The 16,546-nt window shown below is 46.1% G+C and overlaps 7 protein-coding genes across 7 annotated transcripts; 2 read left to right on the forward strand and 5 right to left on the reverse strand.

The window, feature by feature from the left end:
* Positions 1-5,072: 5,072 nt before the first annotated feature.
* BJ212DRAFT_1377555 (uncharacterized protein) lies at positions 5,073-5,740 on the reverse strand. Its single transcript, XM_041336518.1, has one exon. It carries the CDS (start codon positions 5,671-5,673, stop codon positions 5,263-5,265), a length of 411 nt encoding a protein of 136 aa, XP_041189469.1. The 5' UTR covers positions 5,674-5,740; the 3' UTR covers positions 5,073-5,262.
* Positions 5,741-7,443: 1,703 nt separating this feature from the next.
* On the reverse strand, positions 7,444-8,190 carry BJ212DRAFT_1484152 (uncharacterized protein; the record flags this gene model as incomplete). The annotated part of the gene is made up of 4 exons (XM_041340740.1): positions 7,444-7,573; positions 7,642-7,912; positions 7,966-8,095; positions 8,134-8,190. 4 exons carry the CDS (start codon positions 8,188-8,190, stop codon positions 7,444-7,446), a joined length of 588 nt encoding a protein of 195 aa, XP_041189470.1.
* A 2,499-nt stretch (positions 8,191-10,689) lies between these two features.
* Positions 10,690-11,469, forward strand: BJ212DRAFT_1377561 (uncharacterized protein). Its single transcript, XM_041336519.1, is given in 3 exon segments — positions 10,690-10,959; positions 10,979-10,994; positions 11,058-11,469. The coding sequence occupies 3 exon segments, from the start codon at positions 10,749-10,751 to the stop codon at positions 11,260-11,262; spliced, it is 432 nt and encodes a 143-aa protein (XP_041189471.1). The 5' UTR covers positions 10,690-10,748; the 3' UTR covers positions 11,263-11,469.
* A 142-nt stretch (positions 11,470-11,611) lies between these two features.
* On the reverse strand, positions 11,612-12,545 carry BJ212DRAFT_1484153 (uncharacterized protein; the record flags this gene model as incomplete). Its single annotated transcript, XM_041340741.1, has 3 exons — positions 11,612-11,741; positions 11,792-12,167; positions 12,221-12,545. 3 exons carry the CDS (start codon positions 12,543-12,545, stop codon positions 11,612-11,614), a joined length of 831 nt encoding a protein of 276 aa, XP_041189472.1.
* Positions 12,305-13,421, reverse strand: BJ212DRAFT_1377567 (uncharacterized protein; the record flags this gene model as incomplete). Its single annotated transcript, XM_041336520.1, has 4 exons — positions 13,281-13,421; positions 13,104-13,191; positions 12,773-13,055; positions 12,305-12,690 (listed from the first exon to the last, which is right to left on the reverse strand). A coding segment is annotated over exon 3 (179 nt), but the record flags the coding sequence as incomplete, so codon positions are not given.
* A 325-nt stretch (positions 13,422-13,746) lies between these two features.
* On the reverse strand, positions 13,747-15,032 carry BJ212DRAFT_583884 (uncharacterized protein). Its single transcript, XM_041343577.1, has 5 exons — positions 14,964-15,032; positions 14,531-14,894; positions 14,102-14,477; positions 13,873-14,051; positions 13,747-13,801 (listed from the first exon to the last, which is right to left on the reverse strand). The coding sequence occupies exons 2-4, from the start codon at positions 14,853-14,855 to the stop codon at positions 13,922-13,924; spliced, it is 831 nt and encodes a 276-aa protein (XP_041189474.1). The 5' UTR covers positions 14,856-14,894; positions 14,964-15,032; the 3' UTR covers positions 13,747-13,801; positions 13,873-13,921.
* A 626-nt stretch (positions 15,033-15,658) lies between these two features.
* BJ212DRAFT_583977 (uncharacterized protein) lies at positions 15,659-16,182 on the forward strand. The gene is made up of 2 exons (XM_041343578.1): positions 15,659-16,049; positions 16,102-16,182. The coding sequence occupies exon 1, from the start codon at positions 15,757-15,759 to the stop codon at positions 16,042-16,044; it is 288 nt and encodes a 95-aa protein (XP_041189475.1). The 5' UTR covers positions 15,659-15,756; the 3' UTR covers positions 16,045-16,049; positions 16,102-16,182.
* The last annotated feature ends 364 nt before the right edge of the window (positions 16,183-16,546 follow it).

Below are 16,546 nucleotides of genomic sequence, written 5' to 3' on the forward strand. Positions count from 1 at the left end.
AGCTCAACAGTTTGCGTTAGCAGCTGGACTTGAACAGAAGAAGAAAATGTTTGAAGAATTGGTCCCTTCCTATCTTCATGACTTCACTGATATTTTTGCAAAGGACAGCCTCAACCAGTTACCACCAGAGCAACCCGGTATCGACCATCACATCAAAACCAAAACCAGTTTTATCCCCAAAACGTCCAAGGTGTATCCATTATCAGAAGCAGAGCGCACTGCCATCAAAGCTTTCATTGATGAAAACGTAAAGAAAGGCTTTATTTCCGAATCGAAATCACCACAGGCAAGTGGTTTCTTCTTTGTAGGAAAGAAAAGTGGGGATCTTTGTCCCTGTCAGGACTACCAATACATCAACGACTGGATGGTTAAGAATGCTTACCCCCTTCCTTTACCACTCTCATTAATTACTCGGTTGCATGGTGCCAAATACTTCACAAAGATGGATGTCTGTTCCAGATATAACAACATTCGCATTCACCCTGATGATAGATGGAAGGCCGCTTTCACTACGGAATATGGTCTCTTTGAGCCAAATGTTATGCTTTTTGGTCTTTGCAACTCCCCCACCACTTTCCAAGCATACATGAACCGAATGTTCCAACAAGAAATCAATGAAGGATGGCTGGTCATATATATGGACGATATTTTGATCTTCTCCAATGACCTCACCTCCCATCATAAACGAACCTGGCATGTCCTTGAAAGGATTCGCCAAGAAAAGCTGTTCCTGAAACCAGAGAAATGCACGTTTGACACACAAGAAGTGGAATATCTAGGAATGATTATACATCCTGGATGTGTTGCAATGGATGTTGCCAAAACAGATGATATTCACAATTGGCCTGTCCCTACAACAGTGAAAGAAGTTCAGTCATTTTTAGGATTCTGTAACTTCTACTGAAACTTCGTCCCTCACTACTCTGACATCACTAGACCATTGATTGACCTTATGAAAAAGGCCACCGTATTCCAATGGTCGGAACCTTGCACTACTGCTTTTGCCACACTCAAAGACTGCTTTCTGAAGCAACCCGTCCTTCATAACCCAGATCCCAATCGTCAGTTCGCTGTAGTGACTGATGCTTTGTTAGTTGCCACCGGTGCAGTATTGCTGCAAACCAATGAAAATGGGATGTACCATCCATGCAGCTATTTATCCCAGACCTTGAACCCAGCTGAATGAAACTATCAGATCTTTGATTGTGAGCTTTTAATGGTCATCTGTGCTCTAACTGAATGGCATCATTACCTGGAAGGAAACCCTCATCCCATCATCATCTTCACTGACCATAAAAACCTGTTATACTTCCGTACCGCTCAGAAGTTAACTCGCAGACAAGCCCACTGGCAGTTAATTTTATCATGCTATGATATAGAACTCCACCACGTTGCTGGAACTAAACTTGCCACTCCTGACACACTCTCCCGGCATCCTGACCATGGTGCTGACTCCAATGCTGATAACAAAGACATTACCCTTCTTCCCGACTCTATGCTTGTCCGTCTTCTTGATGTAGAACTTATGACCTCCCTTGCGAATCCCGACCCCTTGGACCCTGATCCAATCTTCAAAGCCACTTCTGATGCCTTAGACAGCCTTTCCCTTCCCCCCATGAAATCCGCTCTTGCAGATTGGACAATTAAAGATGATATTCTTTTTTATAAAGATTGCACTTACATCCGCCCTGCTGGTCGACATCTTATTTTGGAACAATGCCATGATCATGCTACCGCCAGTCACCCAGGGCATTTTAAGACTGAAGAACTGGTCAAACAGGACTTTCAGTGGCCCTCTATGGGTACCTATATCTGTAAATATGTTGAAGGTTGCGCTCTCTGCCAGCAAATGAAATCTGATACTCATCCTACAACTCCACCCCTCATCCCTATCCTGTCTGTCACTGCAGCTCCTTTTACCCAGGTCTCCATTGACCTCATCACTGATCTTCTTCCTTGTGCCGGTTTTGATTCTGTTATGGTCGTGGTAGACCATGGGCTTACAAAGGGGGTAATTCTTATCCCATGCACTAAAGCCATCACTTCTGAAGGGGTCGCCAAGAAATTCTTCAAATACATCTACCGCTGATTTGGCCTGCATGAGAAAGTCATTTCTGATTGTGGACTGCAATTCATATCCAAATTTTCAAAAGCCCTTGCCAAGCTCTTGAAATACAATATAGCTGCATCTACTGCTTATCACCCCCAGACTGATGGTCAAACTGAATGACTCAATCAGGAACTAGAAACTTACCTCCGAATCTATTGCCAAAATCACCCCAAAGATTGGGTAGAACATCTTCCTATGGCAGAATTTGTGCACAATCATCGAAAACACAATTCTCGTAACGCTTCACTATTCTTCCTAATGATGGGATACGAACCATGTGCCCTTCCCCACATACTCCCTGATTCTACTGTCCCAGCAGCAGAAGATAGACTCCGCTCACTCCAGAAATCAAGAGAGGAGGCACTCTCTTGTCACAACCTCGCTATGCAGCAAATGGCAGAACGAACTCATGGACAGAAGTATCACCCACAGAAGATAGGAGATAAGGTTTGGTTATCCAGAAAAAATCTAATCACGCAGTTACCATCACGGAAGCTTGCACCAAAACGATACAGCCCCTTCCCAATCACCACCGTTCTTCCCCTATCACATTCACACTCCAATTACTGCCACAATGGAAAGTTCACCCCACATTCCATACTTCAGAATTATCATCCTATCACGAGACAGTGGTTCATGGTCCGAACTTCCACAATCCACCCCCAGACGTCATTGATAACGAAGAAGAATACAAAATTGATGCAATCTTATCGCACAAAGGGAGGGGTAAATGAAGACACTATCTAGTGTCCTGGAAAGGATACTCTTCCACCAGCAATGAATGGATCCCAGAAGAAAACCTTAGCAATGCCACTGAAGTCCTTGCTGCATATAAAAGAACCCACCGACTGTAAATCCAGAAACCATGTCTCTTGAATGACTACACCTCTGCATTCAACAAATTGAAGAACTCACTGCTGCTATGAACACCATAACTGAAGGTATCAACCACCCATTGTCCTTGATTGACTACCAAACCGCAACCACTGCTGATCTTGTCGCCAACACATCCTCCCCAGTCGTCTCTCCACCTTCATCCAACTCTACCTTAACCAACAACTCTATCCTCACGGACTACTTCTCAATCATTGATCAAGTAGAAACCAGTGCCTTGTTCAAATCTGCTATCACATCCCAGCAATACGCTATCAAAATAGATCATCTCTTAGGAGAAAGAGGAGCGATATCTAGCAGGCTCATCATCCAAATCATCAGAGATGCTAGCCTCATCGAGCATACCACTAATCTTCTTGATGATGAACATCACAAGACCATCTTCTGCCATCTTCATATACGCATTCATAATACTGCAATCCATCTCTTGCCTGATGATACTAGAGAGGCTATCAGAGAAGCTATTCATATCGTCACAGAATGGATCGCTCTTGACCCAGTCACACATCCACCCTCTCCACATGTTGCTGTTCCAATCCCACCACCAATCCCTGCAGCAACTACCATTGAGCATCAGGATAACAATATCCCTCCTATTGCTGTACTTGACATACCAGCTTCTCCATCTCCTACCCCCATCACGCCCACTACACATCGATACCCTATCAGACGCCGATCCTCCCACATCGCCGCCAAGCGAGCTGCATCAGTTTCCCCACACAAAATGCACAAACAATCGAGGTCCCCCTCTCCCCCAGACCAGTTGGCCACCACCACTATCGTAAAAATGGCACCAGTTGATAATGTTGTATGTCATAACTGCCGCACTGCTGGACATCACCACAAGAACTGCCCTGCGTACTATTGTTGGGTCTGCAAAGAGTATGCACCTGGACACTTATCAATCTTTTGTAGAAATTTGAGAGGAGAAGCAGTCATTCCACTGGTTTGGACTGATCCCGGTTTCTATGAAGCTCTTGCTCATTGGGAGATTGAGCAGGATGCCATTTATCATGCCGCTGAGCTAGCTGATAGGTCGCTCCCTATCATTGAGGAGCAGAATGACTTACTGGACTCAAACTATGATGCCAACCCTACTTACTGGGCTAATCAGGATGACTGAAGTCGGTGACTTCATTCCTAAATGAGGGGTAATGTTACAGTTATGCCTGCCCCTATTCATTTTTCCCTTCTCTTGTGTATTACGTCATGACCATGCCGCCTTGTACCATCACTAGACCTGCCTTCCACTATATTTGTACTACATCACAATCGCTGTTGCCATCGCTAGATGACCACTCTTATCTTTGACTCATCCTTATCTCTGACTCATCACTGATGTATATGTACCTGCCCTAAAGCACTTACATTCTATATATACTCAGTCATGTACTTAGGAGATCTTTACTTTAATCTTACTAGGTTTTACCTGGAACTTCCTTTGCTTAAGACTCCCAATCTTAAGACATCTGAATCGATATTCAAGCCAGAGACACTCTCTTTGTCTTGCCTTACGAATCCTTGTATTTGCAAGGACTTGACTATAACATCAGCTGTCACTCTTATCGAGCTACTGTTGTTACGACTATCCTAGTCCATAACAAAACCAGGCTTGCGCAAAGCCTGCAGTAAGTAGTGAAGAGAAGGTGGGCACATCAACACCCATTGTGGTGATAAAGGCTCAATCGTTCTGGCTGTCATATAGTACCTGCCATGGGGTGTTCATGCAAGGATTTGGAAGTAGTTGGGGTCGGCAAAGATATAGATGATGAGGGTGCCGAGTGTCAATCCGGTCTTGTCATGCTACCTCACTCCCACCAATGATAGCAGCTGCTAGGACCCAAGCTCTTTCGTTGTCATCGAATTGAAGTTCAGCCTCATCCTCGTCAAGAAGCAGGTACCGGATTGCAAGATCATCATGATGGTCCATTAAGGGCTGGACTAAATCTATTGGACTGCGCGCACGGGGGATTATTCTAGTATAGGTTAACATATCAGCGGTATTGGTAATGCTTTTGAGACTCCGGTATATTCTATCCTGGATTATTTTGCCTACGGAAAGTCATCCAGTAGTACGTACTTGCGGATGTATGAATTATTGATGTGAAGAAACGCCTAACGTGATACATATGTAGATATGGCTAGTTATCGTAAATTGCATGTCGTCCGGCTGGATGCCTGCAGCCAGTAGGATGTCATAATACGGGGGCATAAAATCATGTGATGGGGTAATAGAAGCCACCCAAACTGCGAAGTCATTACCATCGCACAGCCTTGAGGTTTCTCAGTTCCCTCTGAACGTCTCTGATATCAGGTCGATTCCATTCGCCAACCCAATCGCTGTTTGTCCGAGTCTCTGAGGAAACTTTAGGCCTCGGAGCAATAGGTGGGCTCGTGAGGTCGACGGACATGCTGCGTCGCTTCCTGTTGGGCACGCCTTCAGAACGTAATTGAGCAGGCGGTCCATGTGCTGTGACTAATTCAGAAGGCACATTCTCGCCTAGATGCCGTGCAAGTTTTGCCATCCGCTTTCTCCGCAGTTCTGCCGCGTCGAAACTTGGCGTACGAGGCGTAGGGGGGAAGTAAGCGGAGGTTGCGCTAGCTGAGGAAGGTGTGGGCGGTAATGATGTAGAGTAATGGTCGGTGGGCGATACAGGGACGGCGTTCATGCGAAGGTACAATGGTCTGGGTTTATCTGCTGACTTTCTACCGCGCACGGGCAGGCCAGGTGGTATCACCGAGAAGGACTCCGTGCTCCGCATGCTGGAAGGTAGCGAGACCAGTGAGGTGGACGGGGAGTGGAAAGATGCTGTCGAAGCTGAGCTAAATGATGTTACAGAGGGGGAGTCTCTGTGGTAATGCATGAACACAGAGCCCTGGCGCTTCAGTGCTTTGTCCGTCACTGATTTTTTGTTACCCCCGATGGGGAGACGTGTGATAGGGACATCTGCCTCGAGGAGGTAGGGTGTGGTGCCCATGACTGCCCCCAATTTGCGCGCAGAACGTATGAGACGCATACGCTGTCGGGAGTCAAGAGTGTTTGTAGTGGGTGGGGGACATGGATATGTGATCGTCGAGATCGCGGTAGAAGACATTGCACAGTGCGAGATTAAAGAGTGGATAGGTCTTATTAGAAGCACACGGCGAGATTCACAAAGTCAAAGCAAAAGAGTACAGGAACGACTTGAAAGCACACAGTGCTTATCTAGGCTGATCTTGAAAGAAATCAAGTTGGGCACGAAGAAAATGAACTAGATTGAGAAGGTCGTTGATATAAGCCAAAAGACAATTGGAGCAATAAACCTCGTTACCTCCTCTCAATTGAACAATAAGTATTGAACATCACGCTGCCAACATGAGGCCAAGCGATTTAACAAAACAAGTATTGTTCCGTATTAGGTGACTGACATAAGCAGCGAATACAACACAGTGCGTTTCCAATCTCTGTATCACAATTGTACTTCGACTCAAATGTGACCGGTCGTCGGTTCTTTGTTCTGGCATTGGCAGAACTGTTTTATTTTGGACCTGGTTCGAACACAGTCTTCAAACTAAGAATCCCGCCGAACGAACACCCACCCGCCCCCCGGCCACCACGGTTTTACAGTTGGAGAGGTCAGTCAGCTGTGCTACTTAAGCTTTATAGCAATGCCATTGCTTCAAAGTGGTTTTTTAAAATGACGATGCTTCCGGTATGACTGGCCGCTGCGAGAACCGTGACTAGCGAGTGCGAGGTTGAGTGCATGGAGTCCGTTTCAAAGGGCGTTCTGTCTCCATGCGCCACCACAGAGTAACAACAATTTCCTGCGCGAGATATGGCGCAAGGAGGGCAAAATCAGTGCGGGTGGGTACACATGACAGACTGCCGTCGACACAGTGCAGAAGTAGGGGGGCATGATAGCACTCGGCAGGTTGTAAATTTCGAATATAAGTCATTCTGTGTTCGTTCTTCGTCTATTCTCTTTAAATGCCCATCTGTGCTAACAACTTTCTCTTCCTGCGCCTAGGTCGACCCTTTTCGTATTTGACCTCTATCACTGCCTACTCTTCATGCTCTTCCTACAGCCTGACCTCCCTGTCCGACTTATATACGACCACAATACTTTTTCGTGTGTTTTGCTTCGCTAGAATTTTTTTGGGTTCGGTTCAAGTGCAACCCCCCCCCCCCCCCCCCCCAAACCGAACCTGACCATTCCGAACCGTTCGCGAGAGCCCAGTTCTGGGTTCCATGGTTTCGTTCAACCGGATCGCGGCAGCACTACCATGTTGAAGTTGTCATGAATGCATGGATGGTGTCATGATGGTCACGATACGTCCACGAGGATTGTGCACAATTTCCAAGAGTGAAATCGGCAAAGTACAACTACACATACAGATATAGTAATGAAACGCGGTACAAGTTCTTTCTCAATTCTTAACACCTCTCGACAAAACGTGTTCTAATCATAGAATACCAGAGCCCTCACCTCGACGGATTCCCGAAGTGGCGTTCCTTCTGGAGTTTTCGGGTCTTGGAATCCAGTATGAGGGGTCAACCTTGCCACACTGCCATCTTGTATCGAGTCAAAGCTGAGACCCTTTCAGCACCACGGAAAACTTCCCCGGATTACTTCACTCGCCATTTGATAAGAACAAACTCTTCTGGGGTCATTGCCTTCATGTATTTCAGATCGACACTGCGGAAGTCGCATGGTGCAATCGGCCGATCTACAGCTGCATGCGGTATAGGACGCCAGAGGTTTACGATTTGGAAGCGTCTGCGAAGGAGGGAAAGAGCTTCTGTTGAAGGGAGGTGCCTATGAACACGAGCAATGGACGACGCAGTCGTTTGGTCCACATGAACCAAGGAGATTGGTTGAAGTTTCTGTGGGTTATCGTGTGCCTCGCCTGGGCGATGGCGACGAATATCTATGATATGAATTAAACATCAAGACGTCGTTTCAAATTAATGATCAACGTACGGTGATCGAAGATGACAATGCTGGTCGCTCCCGTAACCCTCTTGATGAAGTCGATACTCTCAGGATAGTATCCGTGCTCAATCTCATCATCATTCAAGAAGCTAATATGCTTCGCCGCTTCTCGCCCATACTGAAATCCTGCATTATCAAGCTCTCCTTTTCGCGCACGTCCTCAAGATGTATATCATGCGGCTCCTGGGTCCAGTTGCGGCCCGGCTTTGCCATGGTGCTATCTGTTGCGGTAAGGTTGAGAGCCGTCAACTGGAGCGACGAAGTAGTTGACGGTGCCGATGGTGTCAGAAGCCATAGTTAATCCGTCAATGCTGAATGTAGAGCGGAATGGAAGTGTCTATGATATCATGAGCAAGTCATATGCTACTTATGTGTCTTCAGGGGCCGAGGAAGCTGCTTGGTTTTCTCTAGGGCGTAGTTATCTTGACGCGGCGTGACATGCATATGATGAGACATTGACGCGGCACCGAGGAGCATTGACGGGGCCACTGACGCACCAGTACAAATCTTCCTATGTTCTACATTTGACTCCCACATCAAGTTGCACAGTTCATATGACCATTATTTCGTCATTTTATCCCTTATAAGGACACATACTACTAGCCACATCAGCCAATGACTATTTTCTTTCTCCCCTGCACATATTGAGTTGTGCTCTCCCTATCTCCGGGACTGCCTGGACGAAACACCCCGAAACGTGCGCGTGAATCCCCACGCCAAGGTGTTAACAACATGTCCAGTGTTGCGTCATCGTCGTCGTTGTCGTTAGAGGCACTTCCTGATGCAAAAGCCTGGGATTGGTGGTGGGCAACGCCCGCCAGCAAAGCATGACATTTATATAAGCTATCCCACGCTATAAACACACAGAGAAGTGAAACTCGATGCTATGTACCAAAGGAAAGACTTTTGTGTTTAGGTGTTCGTGGGCGAAATGTGACGGATTGATGTTATAAACAAGAGTATCAGAATACATTTTGCAATTTCACGTTTGTGAGCATATTTTAGCCTCAGTAATGGTTGGTTTTAGGCCCCAAGAGCACACAACAAAAAATCTATTTTGAAATTATTGTTGGCTGGGGGGAAATGAAAATATTCCTTGCTGTGCATGAACGCAAACGACAACAGGTGTGGTACATAGAGGTCTCGGATGAAAACAGCCCCTGTAAACAGTAAAAGGTCAGCCACAATTCGCGATTTTCCAAAAATGGGACTTACGGCTTAGTGTAGATATGCGACGCGCTCGCGTTCCTCCGAGGTTCTACATACTACGTGGAGTCAACTCTTGTTTTTAAAGACGTTATGATATTTTAAGTCTCACCATAATCTTCACCACCAAATGGCGTGTCAAGTACAGCCTGGCCCTTCCAAAAAAAGGTGCTCTAAAGTCAAGAATGAGCAACTTCGATGTGCCCGCGCGAAAACACAATGACACTCAAGAATTCATGAATGCCATGTTTACTGATGAAGATCATGCTCACTTACAACATTGAGCACGGAAAATTGATACAAGTGGAGTTGAGAGGCAGCAGCGGGGGGCACTGATTCAGCATAAGCTTGATTCTGCCGCTGCTGCCAAGAAGAAGGCTACAAAGAAGCAGGCATCTGATTCTGCCAAGGAAACTTATTTCGCAGGTGTTGCGCTGGTGCTCAATCAAAACCAACTCGTATGCTTGCTTGGTCCAGCTCTCGAGGATCAGATTGAGGTTTATCGCTGTCTAGGAGCAGAGAAGCATATTCCACTCAAATCACATCTCAAGAGCAAGTCACAGTGCCTTGAGTTGCTCAAGAAGCTTTCAGCTCGTCACTCAGCACGTTTACGAGGTGAATTGGTGACTCATGACAATGATCTCGACGACACAAATGATGACACTTTGGTGGATATTAATATGCTCCCTTGCAAATATTGCATATAACCTATACTTACTTGATCACATAATTCAGTGCTGCACATAGGATACTTTAGCATAATCTACACTAGTTTCCACCACAATATAATGCACAATAACTGCTTTGCCGTTGAGTACGTGCTCGGTTTCAAGAAAATGGACCATTTAGGGGTTTTTGGCTTATATAAGCGTCACGCTTTGTTGGCGGGCGTTGCCCACCACCACTGGGATGCATGGCCGTAGAACCACATTTACCCTAATTAACCGTTAAATCCATCAAATTTACAAAGTAAATTAGCGCTAATTTACATAAGTAGGTTAATTTGACCTCCCGGATAGCCTCTGCTAATTAGCCCTGTTAATCTGGCCTCAGACCAGATTTACAGGACACTAATTATCAAGCTCTCATCAATTCACTGATGAACCCCAACGGTATGTCAACGATTACAGGTCCCGAATGCAAATGATTCATGCCGTCCTGAATAGCTGCGAGAGAATCACATAAAATCCAACGTGTACTGCAGGAACAGCGTCGAGCAGCTAAACCACATTCGCGGATGCAAAGCGCGTCTGGCCATTAGCTCGGCAAAAAGCATACCCTCCCCGGAGCGACAGAAGCATGTAAAAGATCTGATGAAGCTTACCCAAGGAAAGCCAAGGATATCGTTCTAAAGCACGACGCAAGCTGGATTATCCAGACTGTTGTGAGATATAGTGGGCAAAAGGGACCAAGTCGCGAAGGAGCTCAAAGCAAGTACTCGAAAGTTTGTCCGGTCTATCTTCGCTCCTAAACCTTCTGTTGACGACAGTAGTTGTTCTTAGTGACCAAGTTAATCCGACTCTGTCCAGCACATCGAGCATCTATCTTGCTCGAATTCCAGTCCAATGTACTTGTCTACTGTTGCACCGGGAAACATCTGCGATTCCTTCGAGCTTTATGCAAACGCATACGAACGTTCAGTTCTTCTTCGCGACTTCTACGGCAAGGAGGTCGCTTTGTTCTCTCAAACGCAAGGTTCTGAACCTGAGAAGGTGAACGCTAGAAAGGGCTTTCCTGGGGTTCTTGAAGGCCTTGAGGGCGAACGAAGAAAAACGCGTACTGGAAGCACTGAAAGAAAATCTAACCACGATGTAAGCGTCTGAAAATGAACTTTGTGCACGCTGTAATCCTCCAATCGATGACGCTATTGACAGTTTTAACAATTCCGATAAAGATGTCCTAATCCATGCAATCGTGCATGCCGGATCCGAATGGTATGGATGGAGGAAGTCGCACAGCATTAATACGAGCCCTACAGTTAGGCCTCAGTTAGGTCGTGGAATTATGAGGAATACCCGGTCAGATATTCAGAGACATGGAGGAGAACGCGATTCAGAGAGCGCACGGACTTACACATAAACGAACACTCAGATGAATACTTGAGAATTGTGTAAAGGAAACTTGAGTTTTACTCGAGCGTCTTATGTGTCTCTTTAACGGACTCTGGTTAGAAGTACTGATATGCATCATCTGCTCCTTCTATACCGTTCGTTTCATTTGCTTCTCCTTCGACCGTTGTTTCATCCTTGATCACATTCCCCGGTCTTTAGTTTCTTTTCGTAGACATCTTGTTCTCTTGCAAGCTTCATCAAGAAACCCCTCCGCTACAAATTCAGGCTAACTAATTCGTGATAATAAAATGGCATATATGGCATATACAGAGACAAAACGCGGTACAAGTTATTAACGGTACCTGATAATACGTCTTCTAATCATAGAATACCAGAGCTCTTAGCTCAATAGACTCCCGAGGCGGCGTTCCCTCTGGAGTGTTCGGGTCTTGGAACCCAGTATGAGGGGTCAACCTCGCCACACTGCCATCTTGTACCGAATCAGAGCTAAGACCATTTTAGCACAATGGAAAGATCCCCCGAGTGACTTGGCTCACCATTTGATAAGAACAAACTCTTCCGGAGTCATTGAATTCAAGTATTTCCATTGGTGGTTTGCGTTGTATTTGACTCCAAATGTCTCACCCTCGTGGTCAGGGTATATAAGAGCGACAGGCACCAAGTCTTGCTCGAAATCAACACTGCGGAAGTCGCATAGTGCGAGCGGCCAATCAACAGCCGCATGCGATATCGGACGCCAAAGGTTTATGATTTGGAAGCGTCTGCGAAGGAGGGAAGGAACTTCTGTTGGTGGGAGGTGCCTATGAACACGAGCGGTGGCCGCCGCAGGCGTTTGGTCTACATGAGCTGCGGAGACTGGTTGACGTCTCCCTGGGTTATCACCTGCCTCGCCTGGGCGACGGCGGCGAACAGCTGTGACATGAATTAGGGATCAGGATGTCGTTTCAAATGGGTGGTCAACTTACTGTGATCAAAGATGACAATCCTGGTTGCCCCCGTAACTCTCTTGATGAGGTCAATGCTCTCAGGGTAGTATTCGCGCTCAATCTCATCATCATTCAAGAAGCTAGTGTGCTTCGCCGCTTCTCGCCCATACTGAAATCCTGCATTGTCGAGCTTGTAAAGTTCCTCCTTCCCGCGCACGTCCTCGATTTGCATATCATGCGGCTCATGGGTGAAGTTTCGGGCCAGCTTTCCCGTGGCGCTATCTGCGTTGATTCTATTGTAAGGCCGAGAGCCGTCAACTGGAGCGAGGAAGTAATTGAGGGTGCTGACGGTGTCAGAAGCCATGTTTAGTCCGTTGGAGCTAGATGTAAAGCAGAATAGAAGTGCCCTTGGTGTGAAGAGCAAGTTGTGCCCTACTTATATGTCTTCAAATGCCGAGGAAGCCGCTTGGCTTATACATCTATATCACATTATGAATTCTCCTGGTTCGCTGATTGTTAATGCGAATGAAAATATCTCATAAGCAAGGCGCCACGGAAATGCGGGATATCCAAAGTCGTAGAGCTTCTTACCTTAATTACTAAGGCTCTCCCACCAAAGACCACCTAGCATACAGATGGTGTGCACAGCACCAATAATTATTGATGATGTCGCCATTTGGCGTTGCAAGCAGGTGACATAAGTTACCCCTATAGAGACTACAGCCATTAGATATGTCCTAAAAGGTCGAAGAAGACAGGATCTGGCCAAAGACATGATAGTTTATCACATAAAGCCGAGCATGCAGCTGCCGAAGTGAAACGGGCATGGATGGTCCATATCTGCCACAATATTCGTGGAGTGAAATCAACCAGGCTGGATCGACATTAATCAAGTTGCAGGTGCGAACGGGGCGCACAGTACCAGTCCAACTGAGAGCCATAAATGTAGAGTTGTTTGCTGTAGGCGTGGATATCGGAGTACAAAGAGGAAGTCGCACAGCACCCTATAGCTAAACCTGAGTTAGGTCGTGGAATTTTAAGGAGTACTTTGAACATTCAAAGATGTAGATGAGAACACATTCAGAAAGCGCATGCGTACATGAAGCTTTGAAGACTCAAGAAGTGGACAGTACTAGTGTTGGTGAACCGTAACATCTGGATTCTGCGCGGTGAAATTAAAATACTCGATACTTGAAGCTTGACGGGTTGAAAATTACTATGTAGACTCGAGTTTTGCTCGAGCACACGACGTCGCAGACTATTTGATCGGGGTCTTTATCGTGATGTACCGTTGGAGCAGTGCTATGTGTCTCGATGCTGGACTCTGCTGCATGGCATGGTTATGTCTCAGTGCGTTGACGCTCTCTATGCTCGTCTTGGCTGACTAAGCCGCCGCCTGCTTCAAACTGTTACAGCCTAACACTACTTTACACTTCCATGCAAACATTTGTTCCTTCTTAGATATTGTTCGTTTCATCTGCCTTTTCTTCGACCGACGTTGTTTCTTCCACGATCACATCCTCTCGTCTTTCTGCGTCTCGTTGCTTCGCTTCTTTCACTTCGAGTTTCTTTTCGTAGGCTCTTGGTCCCTTGCAAGCTTCAAATCGGGAAACTCCTCTGCTACAAATTCAGGTCAAGTGTGTCAAACTTTCTCTGATTCATGATAATTCGATAAGATGGCACATACATACGCCAAAGTAACGTAGTATGAGGTATTAGCTCTACTTGATAATACGTGTTCTAATTATAGAATACCAGAGCTCTCAGCTCGATGGATTCTCGAAGTGGCGTTCCCTCTGGAGTGTTCGGGTCTTGGAACCCAGTATGAGGGGTCAGCCTCGCCACACTGCCATCTTGTATCGAGTCAAAGCTGAGACCCTTTCAGCACGACGGAAATTTCCCCCGAGTTAATTCGCTCACCATTTGATAAGAACAAACTCTTCCGGTGTCATGGCCTTCATGTATTTCCACTGGTGGTTTGCGTTGTATTTGACTCCAAGTGTCTCACCCTCGCGGTCAGGGTATATAAGAGCAACAGGTACTAAGTCTTTCTCCACATCAATACTCCGGAAATCGCATAGTGCAAGCGGCCAATCTACAGCTGCATGTGATATAGGACGCCAGAGGTTTACGATTTGGAAGCGTCTGTGAAGGAGGGAAGGAGCTTCTGTTGGAGGGAGGTGCCTATGAACACGAGCAATGGCCGACGCAGTCGTTTGGTCCACATGAACCAGGGGGACTGGTTGACGTTTCTGTGGGCTGTCATCTAACTCGCCTGGGCGACGGCGACGAATAGCTGTGACATGGATTTGGCATCAAGACCTCGTTTCAAATTAGTGGCCGACGTACTGTGATCGAAAATGACAACGCTGGTTGCTCCCGTAGCTCTCTTGATGAGGTCGATGCTCTCAGGATAGTATTCGCGCTCAATCTCACCATCATTCAAGAAGCTAGTATGCTTCGCCGCTTCTCGCCCATACTGAAATCCAGCATTGTCAAGCTTGTAAAGTTCCTCCTTCCCGCGCACGTTATGAATTTCCATCTCACGCGGCTCCTCGTTCCAGTTACGGTTCGGCTTTCCCGTGACGCTATCTGCGTTGATGTTATTGTAAGGCCGAGAGCCGTCAGGTGGAGCGACCATGTAATTGAGGTTGGCAACGGTGTCAGAAGCCATAGTTCGTTGGTGCTGGATGTAAAGCGGAATGAAAGTGTGCTTGGTATCACAAGCAAGTTATATCCTGCTTATTTATGTCTCCAAGGACCGGAAAGCCGCTTGGCTTACATATCACATTTATATTATCAATCCTCCTGGCTCGCAGCTGATTGTTTATGTAGATGAAAATGTCTTATAAGTATGGCCCCACCGTAACTGTGAAGTGGTGGTGATGATCAATAATCCAAAGTTGCAGAGCCTCTTACTTCAATTACCAAGTCCAATTCTCAACTAGCAATCTCCAGTAAATATTGGGGTGAGGAGAATGATCGATTTTGTAGCTCAGATTTCAAAACATTAGCCAGGTGAAATCGACTCGGACGTGGCCCACAAACCAGTGGGAGTGCGTAGGTGCATTTTTCCGGTCGGACCGGTGTTCCAGGAACACCTAGACATAGTCAGCTGCTACAAATATCGCTCGTCCAAAAAAAAGACATTGATGTGGCGTATGTGACGCGGTACTGTGACTGTCACAAATGCTATCGAACACCATCTTATGTCGCTCGAAATGAATTTCAAACACAGCTTTGAATCCTCATTAATGATCAACATATGAAGATATGAATGTCCATCTGCGCATAGGCCCCATGGAGTGCTGCATTCACCTCTCATAAATTTCACAATGCTTGTCTTCCGCGTTCGTACTACTTGGGAATGTTGTACCATCAGCTTCACAAAATCAAGGTAATTTCTGGTAATTTTTGACAATTGCTTATAATTTCGGTGAAATCATGCAAGATTATATTTCCTAACTCCAGTCGCAGTTACTTCGAAGTTTTCCCTGCTGTATGCATCTTGTGTTTGTATTGTATTGGGTCTAATCATTCATTGATCTAATGTTGCCATTGGTTTTCAACCGACAATGTCTTACTGTATCAAGCTTCGACCCACCTTGTCAAGTCTGATGCAGCTTCTGTACTCTGTACTACCATGCCAAGCCTCATTCAGGCTGGGTCGAGTACCACACACACCACAACAAGTTCTTCCTAACATCTTCGCAGTCTCCGTACTAATGTCAACCTCCACACTTACCCATGCCGCGTCAATGCCTTGTGAATGCCGTGTCACTGCCTCGTCACACCTACCACATGTAGCGTCACTGCTGCGTCAGACCCCACCCTGCGCGTCAGCACTTCAACTGTCGGTGTAACTTGGGTATATTTCCAATCTTTAATAATAATTGATTTTCTAACAGTGTCTCCATTAGACGTCGTACACTGTAGTTGTTCATAGACAGCAATAAAATCATTTACTCAGCATTCTACGAGTACTCCAAGTCTTCGATAAATCATTTCTCCGGCCTGAACTCCTTTTATTTGTCTCCTATGGCCTAGGGAAGAACCGGTATCGCACTTTTGGAAATCCATATATACCATGGCTTTTGTAGGTGCTTTGAGATATGGAGTGCACTCGTCTGAATCATCCTCTAGGAATCAATCAAATATATATTCCTTTTTCTATCCCAACGAGAGACGAAATAAAAATCATCCAAATCAACTGCTGGGTGTCGGGGACCTTACCCCCTGTCATGACTGCTCAGGTGCGCCATTCGACTGATGCTCTTTGCGAACTCAAATTTGACAAGTAAAACAGGTAATATAATAGTTTATCTCCCGGCCTCTGTACAGACCACTTGGCCATCACATACTTTA

Source organism: Suillus subaureus, assembly GCF_016647635.1.
Source record: "Suillus subaureus strain MN1 chromosome Unknown BJ212scaffold_32, whole genome shotgun sequence".
Lineage (NCBI taxonomy): Eukaryota > Fungi > Basidiomycota > Agaricomycetes > Boletales > Suillaceae > Suillus > Suillus subaureus.